Here is a 12,298-nt window from a genome sequence, read left to right as displayed (position 1 = left end):
GTGAGCTTCGGTGCCCCCCCAAAATGGACCCAGGTGGAATTAAGCAGATGTGAATCCCAGTTGTGCGTCGCTTTAGACATAGGTGTCAAACTCTGACCCATGGGCCAAATTTGGCCCGCAATGTAATTATATTTGGCCCGCTAAGCCATGCCAATTGACTAGAGCTGGCCCTCTGCTGGTGTTTTGGTGTGAAAATCCACACTCCACATCAGCTGGTGGTGGTAATGCACCAATATGTGGCTTGCCAACCACCAAGAAAGAGGAAGTAGTCATAGCGACCTTATATCCTAATGCTAATTCTGGCACTACCCCTCTGAAAAATGATTAAAGGAAAGGCAGAAAATAGGACCTTTCTGAACAGGTAGGAGGCAGGCACCTAGACACGCACAAGTGCCTGGAAATGACTCAAAGGTGCCAGAAAGTAACTTATAATGGAAAAAGATTACTGTTGAAATTTAAAAGAGAAGAAATTAATGCCAGTGATGTGTTTTTTTAATTTGAATTTCGATTTTGCATGTGTGCAATAATAAATTATATATTGTTCCATGTTCACTTGTTGAGCAAAACTAGCTTGGGTCCATCAATAAGTCGCTAATGCACGTTAGCTCATAGCAAATGTGTCCGGGGGGGTTAGCTTAGCGCTTTGCTGGATTTCACCTTCCTTTTAGCCATCTTTTTGCAGCAAAAGTTGTCAAAACACAGAAAACGACGCATGGGACCATCGCAGAAGTCAGATCTGAGCTTTTATTTTACGCCAGGGTTGAGTACAACATCCCCGGGGGCCTCGGCCGCCCCCCCCCTCCTCGCCCGGGTTCCGTTCTGAACATGCAATCTTTGTCCTGATGAAATCAGCCACGATTCAGTACAACACAGCCATGACTCAGGCAACACACGACAGTGTCTACGGTTTAAATACACAGTTTACGTCATTTATGATTTTTTTTTTTTTAAAAAGAAGAAGAATCAAAGCCGCAACCGCTCCGGTTGACAAACGTAGGAAACAAAACATCATTGAGAGATTAGTAATAAGATATGATTTTGGTTCTGAAGCTTGTTGATAATAATCGTTCTAACGGTTATGTGATGCTGCAGTTTATATCCGCATCTAGAAATTAGCGACTGATTTTTTTAGCTAACATCTTCAAGTCGAGTCGTTACGAGATGGAAGCAACGTTAACGTTAGCAGGTATTGTTCCAAATAGGTTTTGGTTTTGATTTTTTAGACCAAATGCAGCATTTGTAGGAGGTAAAGTGCCATAAAAGTTTGAAATGATCCCAGGTGCTCGTGTGGATTCTTTTATTCCTTTAAGGGGAAGTTTTCATCCCAGCGTGTGACCGTATTTGGCAGGATCAATACTAACTCGGAATAATCTTTCGTTTCTTTTGAAAACGACCCCGACTCTGGGTGGAGAGACGCCGTCCGTGACCTGTTAACGTCTCCAGTTCGAGTCCAGCAAAATGGCCAAATATTTCCAATAATTTTCTCCAGTGGTAATGTCGGAATCCAGTCCTAGAGGTCCGCAATCAGCCGCGTTTTCTGTCCTTCCAGGCAGAAAACAGCTTTCACTAATCCGCTCGTATGCCGAGGGGAAGCGTCATCCACCCTGGAGGGGACAAAACCCGGTTGGATCGGGGCACCGCAGGACAGGGTTCCGACATCCCCGACCTACATGTTTCCTGGAGGTGCAGGGACACCCTGGGTAGCAAATTCCAATCTGAATCTTGCTTATGTGTAGCTCCGCCACGTCACCTCTGTGGCTTTTAATGGAACTAGTTCCCACACCGTCTTTTATTGTTTGCCAAGTCGGGGAACTGGACTTTTTATGTGTTTAAGCATATGTCTCAGATTAGAATGTTGGCTATGATGCGTCTGATGGAATACGAGCCGACTACGGGTAATTGAACACATCGTGGGAAAAAAAATGTGCCCTTGTGATTTATTTGTCTAAAACTTCCAGGTTAATTCCGACTAGTGCTCCGTGCAAAACGAAACGGATGCTCACAGAATTTTAGGTCTGATCATCTACGAGGTTTGAGCCTCTTTTTTTTTTTTTAGTTTTTTCTTTTTTAGAAAGAATAAAATACTGAAAATAGGCTAAAGAAAATGTCCCCTTTTGCGCTAAGACTACACGGGAAAAAGCCTTTTTTTTGTTTTGTTTTACCTGTCGTCCGTTACATCAAAGCATCTGAAGAGTTAACGTCACATACACAAAGAAGTGCTCCAAAGATCACACGCCCGCGCACACGTGGAAACAAACTAGCTAAAGGACTTGGCTGAGCGGTTTTGCTTTTGTTCCACCAGTTCAGCGAAGCCCTGTGTAAAGAGAGGCCGTGGGGTCCTTTCCTCATACGGTTCGACAAGTAAGCACCGGTAAAGTTCAGCTGGTCTCGTTGCTCCTCCGCGTCTCCTCCTGGATCAATCCCTCAGAGTGGCGCTTATTAACTGGTGACAGTCCAGGTCCCCTCGGAGCTCCAGCGGACCCGGCAGCCTCATGCCCGTCTTCTGATCCACGCACCAGCATTTCCCCCGCTGGCCGTCGCGTGCGGGGTGGCACTGCGGTAGAAATACAGGTGAGATCTTTGAGAAATACAGACGAGGCGACGGCGATGTTTCTTCTGCAAAGAGGTGAAGCCCAGCCAGACCCGGATCTGGACCTGGGTCCAGGGGGTTTAAAACACTGGGGGCTCGTACAGAGGCCACCCTCAAACCAACCCCTTTGTGTCAACATGCCTCCGAAAGTCGATTATTGCCTCAACGGCAAACGTCATGTGACTAAATAACCCTAATAAAAACCGGCCTGGACTGGCGTGGATGCCAGTCTGCGTGTCCTGAGGTGGTGGGATTCAAAGTGTCCTGAGAAGTGTTCGAATTCCCTTCTTTTGGTATTTCCTGGCGGCAGGAAAACAGGTACGGAGAATCTCCCTCCCATCTAGAGGAGACGGGGGCAGCTGGGAAGCCTCCACCACTGTCAAGGGCAACTGGGGTATCTTTGGGGTATATTATAGCATCAACACTTCAAACAGATAACAGCGTCCTCAAACGCACCGCAGACTGAAACTGCAATTTAAATATGTAAAATTTTCCCAGTCTGGATGCAACGCTTTCAACGCCGATCTCTAATGTTCCATAAACAGGACACCGAGGACGACCTCATCTGAGTCGCCCCAGCAAAATCTGCAATATTTGTAAAAATCAAAAACCCAAAATACGTGGATGCTGTGTGAGTTATCGATGGCTCTGTGGAAAAGTTGGATCATTGTTTAAAACAATAACACTGGTGCGCAGCCAGTGATTTTGCAAGCAGCCTAAATCAGAACGGGGTGACGTAAACTGGCACGACAGTGTGCATGATTCATAACACCTGCAGTCTAAGCACTTGTTTGGAAAGGCTCCTCAGAAAAGACGCTTGTCCCGCTCCGCGGTTTTTATTGTTACAGTGTGGCTACAGTTGTTGCAGAGGGCTAAATGCTTGTAGAATGTCGCCACGGAGAAGAAAAAAAGCACCGTTTAGTGCCACATGGGGACATGCTAGCAGCTGGAGCTACGTAAAACATCTGGTGGGCACGATGAGGCACGTTGATCTGTACAAAATCGATCAGGATGCTTGAAATTCTTCAAGGGAAGGTATTTCTGAGTCATTTATTTATTCTGGGGAACGCTGCTCCCACTATTTCCTCACTCTCGGGTCTGTTTATATCTCCGCTGGCGTGATCGTTGAGCTGGGAAGGAGGAGCCACGCTTGAATAGCGTGTTCAGAAACAGTAACTGAGGCTTCGCCCAGTTGGCACCTAATGCTGCCCAAAAAAGTGCTGGGAAGTATTTCCAGTAATCTGAATTTTTGGGGTTTTTTTTTTTTTTGGAAACCCTCTGAGAATTGGTGAACTTTTAAGAATTCCTGTAAAAAGAATTTAAGGTGTGATTTTCTGTATTTCTGTCATTGCCAACCGTCCCAAAGGCCCAGTCAACAATCCCAGCACAAGTCTTCCATGAAACGATTTCCAGTTGTCCTTGATGACCTGCGCTCAACGACCTAACAGGCTTTTTTTCTCTTCTTTTATCGCAGGGCAGTTTCAGTTAAACAGTAAACAGATGCCTGCAAGTCTGAGCCGAAGGAGAAATATTAACCACATTACGCAATCCTCACAACTCAGACTATTGATGATTAGCCCCAACACAGAGCTCTCCTGTTATCGCTGCCTCTCTGTCTGCTGATTTGATCGTCGGTACGCTCTTATCTGTGCATTTATTGTTCTCCCCCTCTTATCCGCGTAATTAGCAAACTTTTAAAGGCCAAATAACACGCGGGTGCGTTCAAAAAGCCGATGCCTCCATCCTTGCTCAATTGTGGGCCCAAATCTGGTCCTCGAGGGCTGCGGCCAGGCCATGTTTTCTGTCCAACCAGGCAGAGAATACTTCCTCCAACAAACATGGGAGCCCAGGTGAAAGGATGTCCGCCTGGTAGGAAGGAAAACCCGGCACAACTGCAGCCCCTGAGGAATGGGCTTGGGTACCCCTGATTTAGAGAAAGGCACAGGATGTGTGATATTCCAAGAGTGTCGCTTTCCCAATGTGCTTTGTGGACTAAGACCACAGTAGCGTGTGGAGTGCTCATATTCGCTATGTTATAACGTGGACAACCACATTAGGAACTGTCTTTAACAGAACAGTCTGTTCCTACTGTTTCCCAGAGGTGTTGAACCAGGAAGACACAGAGGAAAAATATATTTTAACAAGACAGACATGTTTCCACTCTATTTCTTGAGTGGCATTTTTTTTTTTTTTCTTGTGGCATATTTTTCCAGTTTGATCGTTTTTGTTAGAAGGGAAATGTTTTTGGTTCCAGTACAAAAAGGCCTTGCAGACTCTTAACTTTTACTTATTTGTATTGTTTCTTATTCGGCCAAATATATTTCGAAAGAATCGGGCGTAAATAGGCAGACCTGTTTAATGTGGAAGTCGCCGTTCTTGTCACAGTTGGGGATGGGGATCGTGAAGAGATCGTCGTGTGTGCGGGTATTTGATGCCAGTCGGTCTAACGCTCTCTGGAGTTCGGCCCGACACGGAGCCTGTCGGAGCCAAAACACATCAGGTTGTGCTATTTATAGACACATCATTAAAAAAAGATCAGGAAAGCAGGTTAGAACAGAATTACAACTTTTATCCTTCCAAAAATGGCCACCATCGATGTGTCACGGCTTTACCGCTCACGCATGTGGAGCAATATCTCGGCACTGTATATCTTATGAAAACAGGGAACTGAGAGTGTTCCTGATTACAAGGGATGTTATGTTTCGATCGTTGTTAAAGCAGAAAATTGCAGGTTGATGTCAACATACGCCTGCAGTTAATTTTGCAAGGCCACAATTAAAATTTACGGGCTGCAAAATGGGAATTTCTTTCACCATTTATATCATGAATGTTGCACATGTGGCTTTGAAACTATAAATGAAACCTAAAACACCTGCGAGGACTTGAGCAGGGGGTGGGGGGTAGGGGGGGGTCGCCTAATTTGGGGCTTCTTCCGGGGGACATTTATTCCTCTTACCAGCACTGCCTTGGTCTCCTCTCTGGCAGTGTTGCTCCTCTGGTTTGTGGATTTGGGGGGGTGGCGCGCAAGCGTCTTCTGGATGCAGCGTTTGTCCTGTGGGCTACAGCGGATGTTGCTGTTGTTGGGGTGCTCGGGGATGATCTCATCCTGCCTGTCCATCGCTGTAAAACAAGAAACTCAATGCTCTTTAGTTCCATAAACTCTAAAATCAGATCAATTCTGAGTTTCCATTTGACTAATCTGAGCATAATTAAGGGCAGCTTTCTTCATCTTTCCCTGGTTGTTCTAGTAATAATGTCTATTATGACGAACTCGGGGTTTTGTGTAAAACATAAATAGATACGAACACAAATCCACTTTCAATACATAATTGGATGGCAAAGCAAAGATATTCGGTATTCCGTCTATATTTGAGCAAAGCTCGCTCATTGATTTCGGTGCCTGCAACATGTAACAGGCAGCGCAAGAGCAGGAAAGCTGAGGAATGCTCGGTAAGCACCTGTTTGGAACATTCCACAGGTGAGCAGGTAACCTGAAAACAACTGAGTGTCATGATTGGGTGTACAAGGAGCCTCCCTGAACGGCTCAAGCGTCCACAGGCAAGGACGGGGCGAGGCTGACCACAGTCAAAAACTGCGTGCCTCAACACGCATTCGCAAGGAATTTAGTGATTTCCTCACCTGCAGACCAAAATATCACCAGTTGATTCACAGAATCTGGAGAAATCACTGCATGTAAGCCTGACCAATGCCCGATGCCGAACCCTGTAAAAGATATTACCGTGGTAGCCCTAAACACCACTGTCAGTTCACGCAGTTAACACGGTACCTTCACCCAGGTATGGTGAACTTTGTTGAGCCTGCAGGAAAAACATCTGTGAATGCACCAGCTGCTGTCCAAGCAACACCTTTAACAGGTCAGCCAAGCCCCAATCTTCACGTTACAACGGCTCCATAATAAAAGAGCCTTTAGTCTGATAGTCTGGACATCAGAGGTGGGTTCATTGTCTCGCCTTTCATCGAAAAAAATCATCGCATCAGGTTTCCGTTGATGCCTTTACATGACTTTGGCGCAACTGGGTTTGTGACGACGGCGAATGCGGCGCCTTGCGGGTCATAAAGGAAGTGAGGCTAACCTTGGGGTTGTTCCTTTCCCCGGGGGTAACTAACCACTGCCCTACAACAAGCTGTGTCCTCTGAGGGAGTAAAATGCTACCGCTTTGTTCTGCCACTCCTCTGTACCTTTACGCCGTTTGCATCCCCACAATCCTTCCGCGCCCCTACAGGCAGCCAGCTGCTTCCTCAGGAAATACCCCCTGGCCCAACCCCCCCCCCCCCCACAACAACTCCAGGTCATGCCAGATGGAGGCTCTTATAGGGTATTTGGGTGTTCACAAGTGGGCACATCTCGCGCCCTCTCTCTATCTTTATCTATCTATTTTCAGATGTTGCTTGGCTCGTGTTGTCGACTGTTGATGTGTCTTTTGGCCGTTTGTATTTTTAGCCTCGTAGCTGGTGAGCTTTCCTCATCAGCGATTGCTTCCACCGCAGCAGACCTCATGGGATAAACATGCTTCTCTTGCCAGCTCGTCCTTTTCTGTGGCCTGACTTTAGAAGTGGGTCAGAGGTATTATATCCTCTTTGTTAGTTTTTTAACTCTCTTTGGAGGAAGTCGCCACGTCTCCTTGTGGTTTCGTGTGATTTGGATAACAGCTATTAGTTTCTAGGAGCCGATTTCGCAATAATGGTTTCTGCTAAAACCCAGATTCATGTGTCAAATATGAATAATGATGCACAACCCACGACTTCCTCACTTTTGAGTATTAAAAATAAAATAGCTAAATGACTTTAGGATGTGTGTCTATTTTGGTGACACCAAAAATTGAAGTTATAAATTCAGAATGGCTGTGATTTGTTTCAAATTTTGATTTAAAAAGAACATGTTGAAAAGGTTCCAGCTTGTTTATCAGAAGGGAATGCTGTAAACACAGCCTAATTACATCATTTCCAGTAAGAGCTATTCAATCTTGTCATAAAAACAAGCCTGAAACCTAGATTAAAGATACTGCAGGGACATTCATTTTTGTTTTGAATCATTTTTTCCTTGTTTTTTGACTTGCGTTTTTGAAATTAAGCCTCGTGTTTCTGTCTTTTCTAACTTAAGGACTAGCGGGGGGGGGGTTCTGGTCTTACTGAGAACAGCAATTAGCTAATCACACTGACTCCTGCATAAGAGACCCAGCTGTATAAATGTCCTGCACAGCCCAAAGAAAGCAAATAGACACCAATACAGGACACCTGTTCAAAGAGGTTTGGGAAATCCTTGCAGAGCCCTGAAACATTGAGCCACATTTAAAAAAAAAAAACTCTTTCCAACTCTCAGATGGAGAGGAGAAAAAAAGAGACAAATCTAGGTTAGCATGCTGCTTTCATAAAAGCAGTTGGACACTTAAAGCAAGAGCTTCATTCATGCAATCTGTGACATTCCTGCCTGCAACTTCAAGATTGTGTATCTGCCGTCTGGATCACTTTGCAAATAACAGCCTCCCGTCAGGGAGAATGGTTGTGACATACCAAGAAAGACCACTCTCAGGACTCACAATGCAGGAGCTCTAAAATATAAATGCTTGTTTAGAGCCAAAAAAGGCAGAAACTTTCATCAAATTCCCTCAGCGGTAGCCTGCGAGTGGACAGAGGAAGAGGAGAGGATCAAGCATGCAAGAATCTGTTTCAATGTTCCAAAAAAGCCCCCCCCCCCTACCGATTTAAGTGGTTCTTTCTCTGTCGTTGTGGTGGTTCGCAGAAAAGTTCCAATCAAATTTTTATCACAGCCTCATCGCATCATTCAGCCCAAAGGCGGGCACCCTCATTTCAAGTTCCTTCATTTAAGCTAGCCTAGCAACATTTTGTGTTACGCTCTTTGCAGGAAAGGTGCTACATCCATGTAATAAGGCAGAAAACACTGGGCCTCATGCAGCTGTTGAGGGCTTAAATTTCCTTTTTGTGGCGCACGTTGTGACTTTCGTCAGGCCTGTGTTCAGAAGATGCACCATGTTGTTTAATAATGCATGATTACAATGAGGGCATCGCAAAAGGAAATCCTCCGAATGTGAGCGGAGCGGGTTCTGGCCTCTCCCCGGGCTGATCTGCTCGTCTTTTCAGCTGCCGGTTTACATGGAACATTCTCATGCCGCATATCTGAGCTGCTGCCCAGAAGAATTGATTTACCGTGGACTTTATTAGGCAGCGCTTCCTTGCTTTGTTATGACAGATTCCAATGCGTGCGGAGGCAAACAGAACCTCGGCGCTCGGATTACAGCACCGAAAACAAAACTTCTGAACTTTTGAGAAATGTTCCATCAGCCCCACCCTAATGAAAAGACCTCAGAATCTTCCTGGTGTGTCGCAGCACCGAGTCTGATCAGAGTGCACGGCTTCACACAAAAATGGGTAAAATGGAAGGGCGCGCTAGACAGCTAGCGTCGCTCTGATTTTATTTAGTCATGCTATGTGTCATCTAACCTGTGCTGCCCCTGCATGAAGAGCAGAAGGCTCTCATTTCAGCTCTGGCAAGAAGAGTGCCTATGAGCTCATTCTCATGAAGGAGCTGGACACAGAGGGCGATTGCGCTCAAAGGGTTGTTAAGGGTGTGTGTATGTGTGTGTGGAGAGAGAGAGAGAGTAGAGAGAGAGAGAGGGAAAGAATAAGGGTCCACCACAGGCCCAAAGGCCAGGGGAAAAACAGATGCTGCCGTGAAGGTACTGGGAATCCATTCATTCTTAAGCCCATGATGAAGGATTTAGTGGGATGTTTTCAATTATAAATATTCTGTCAAGAGTCACAGAGCACAGTGGAAAATCGAGACTTTCCCTTCTGCCCGGAGCCAAGAGAGGACGGGTTGGGCGAGAAGACAGGGCGGCGATGTGGATGTGCAGATAAGGCATCAGCCTGAGACGTCCCGCAGAGTCAAAGTGGGAACAGATTTTCTTCTACGCAGAAGGAATGCAACAACAGAGAAGGGAAGAAGGAGTCAGCCGCTGGAGACGGCGATAGAGACGTCAACAGCGGCGGAAGAGTTAGACATCCATGGTGGGAGGGAGAGGAGGAGGAAGAAGAACAGGAGGAGGAGGAGGAACGGGGCATCCTTGAAACAGCACCAAGTGAATTAGTGATTGCAAAGAGCTCTAATAGCCCAATGCCCCCATTACAGTTACTTCTCGCTTTTATAACCTCCTTCCATTACCCACACTCACATTCCCAGTGCCAACACAATGCACTTTAGCATCCCAGCTTAACATGCAGCGGGATAATTGCACAGCCAAGTGTTGCTGTGGAAACGGGGTTTTTAATTGCGACCATGTGCATTAACCAAATGCTCGATCCCTGCTTTAAACCATCCAACGGCCCCCAAAAGGCCCCCAAAGACATACGGCACACATGCACTTGCTCCGCGACAATATGGTGCTGACCCGCCTAAAGGCAGCATCATATAGGAATACGCGCTCTCATCCAGGCCACACGAAAGGAGCTGGTGGGGGGGTGCAGGGTTTGGTTTCTGACCTCAGTGAGATGAGGGTATGAAGCGTGCATGCAAGCCCGCCCTGGTCATGTTAAGGCATAGGAAGCAGCAACACTGCGTCTTGGACTTGAGCGTATCTAACAGGAAGTAGCTGCTGTTTAAATGCGTTTCGTTTTCGAACCCATCTCTCTCACCTGAATTCTCCTCCACCTCCCTCTCATCAGTGCACACCCCCTGGCCGTGCATGAGCGAGTGCAGCGGCCTCTCCACACCTCGTGGTGGATAACAGCGGAGGCCGGTGCCACATCTGGGCGAGTAGACGCCGCAGTGAGCCCCTTTAGCCAAAGCGCAGGTGGGGCAGCAGCCGCATCCAGGCTCCCGCACCGTCTCCTCGCATCCTTCCGGCAGACGGCACCTCGCCAGCCTCTCCTCGGAGCAAACCGGACAGCGGATGGCCTGGTCTGACAGGCAGAGCGCCACCAGCGACAGGGCGCTGAACGCCCAGAAGCCCCAGCAGGACGACGCTAATGCCACAGCACGCCCAGGAATCATGGCCCTGACACCTGCGCACGATCCTCGAGCCCGGTGTGCGATCTCTGCCTCCCCTCCACTGACTGCTGTGCAGGTTTTGATAGTTCAGTCCTTCAGCAGTGGGTTTTTCGAGCAGTGAGGGAGGTTGGAGAGGCCGGCTTTGTCCAAGATTTCTTTGATATTTTCAGATGGTTTGTGTTTCAATTGTAGGGCCACAATGCCTCTGCTGTACTGCTCCTCTGCTCCTCTGATTCAATTTCACAGCACAGTAATTGGAGCTGGCTCGTGATCTGCTGGCCTCCTGGTCAATGTGGCGAGGATGAGGGCAAGTTTTTGTTATGTCAAAGCTTAACATAACAGCTGCAGCGCCGGATATCCACCACTGTGATCAGGCCTTTTCATGAGTTCCCGTCCACAGGTAAGTCCACCCTCAGCGCCGAAGCGGGTGGGGGAAAAAATGGTGTTTAAGGATCCGAGTGCAACGCAGGTCATCCAAATGTGAGCAGAAAGGGCTGCAGCTTCCTTCTCGGGCTGGATTGCAGCGCTAAGGACTGACTCTTGAAAAAGGCTCAACGCGAGTGGCTCTCCTTGGACTTTATACTCGTCGGTGGACACGCCTCTTTCTACAGTGGGAGAGGAGCTGAAAGGCACAGCGGAGAAAAGCCAGGCTGACTCTCTCTATCCCTCTGTTGGTCTCTCGCTCGCTCACACACCAGCTTATGTACAATCTCACTCAATGGTCATCTCAGTCCTGAAAGAATAAAGAGGGGGGAAAAAAGGAAAAAGCTGAATTACCCCTCTGGTTGTTCTCATACCCTTTCTCACACTCCTTTCCCGGTGCTATTTTTCTGACTTTCCCCCCATCACTATGACTGAAATCCACGTGTGTTTTCACTAATGGGTGAAAGACGTCAGCTCACAAACACAAACGGCACTTTTTTTGCAACTTTGATCGCAGCCAACGCAGTCAAACACGCAAGTACACACAGTCCTTGTGTTGTGTTCCAGAGTTCAAATGACAAAGCGACCTCGTGTGGGATTTTAGCCCTCTTGTGGTCTTACGCACGCACACACAAACACCTCCACCCCTATCGCTTCAATTTGTTGAGCCCCTTCTCTTTTCCTTTCTTTTGCTATTAACCCGAGTGGGCAGCTGTACGCGCCAACAGGACAGTCTAACCTCTTCTGGTAACCGTTGCCCTGCCCCCACCGGCTCCACCGGAGTCAGTGAATAACTTTAAAGGCACTTTAGTGGGTTTCTTTCTTCTTCTTTTTTGATAGGGAAAGTCCTTAAAACTGTGTCTTACTGTGCTTGTGTGCCTGACATTTCGCCCGACCTACCCAGGTTATTGAATCATGGCTTTTACTGCTCAACATCTATCCACCTACCCCACCACCCCCTCCTCTTCTTCCATTTTGCCATGGAAACCCAGCATGTATTGAAATGCCTTTGTGAATGTGCTTACTCTTGGCTTTATTTCGTAGCCAGTTGCTAGTTGCCATAGGCAGACCGGGGGCAGCAGGCTTACGAGACCATGTACCACTCAGGTGGGAGCTAAAAATCCGCTGCTATTCGCACGCCACCCAAATTCCTCGCCCTCATCCATCCTAGCTCGGAAAGTATTCTAGACCATTTGAAGTGATTAGTTTCAATGTTATTCGGTCTGGCTTTTGTTGCTAAGATACCACATCTGCTCCGT

The 12,298-nt window shown here is 47.2% G+C and overlaps 1 protein-coding gene across 1 annotated transcript; it reads right to left on the bottom strand.

Annotated features, from left to right (window-relative positions):
* Positions 1–2,063: 2,063 nt before the first annotated feature.
* Positions 2,064–11,169, bottom strand: igfbp4 (insulin like growth factor binding protein 4). The gene is made up of 4 exons (NM_001146062.1): positions 10,262–11,169; positions 5,547–5,710; positions 4,942–5,067; positions 2,064–2,554 (listed from the first exon to the last, which is right to left on the bottom strand). Exons 1-4 carry the CDS (start codon positions 10,617–10,619, stop codon positions 2,417–2,419), a joined length of 786 nt encoding a protein of 261 aa, NP_001139534.1. The 5' UTR covers positions 10,620–11,169; the 3' UTR covers positions 2,064–2,416.
* Between the last annotated feature and the right edge of the window lie 1,129 nt (positions 11,170–12,298).

This window comes from Takifugu rubripes, chromosome 17 (genome assembly GCF_901000725.2).
Source record: "Takifugu rubripes chromosome 17, fTakRub1.2, whole genome shotgun sequence".
NCBI classification, from domain to species: Eukaryota; Metazoa; Chordata; class Actinopteri; order Tetraodontiformes; family Tetraodontidae; genus Takifugu; species Takifugu rubripes.
The sequence above is the reverse complement of the archived record's forward strand: the minus strand, read 5'-3'. Positions and strand labels throughout refer to the sequence as shown.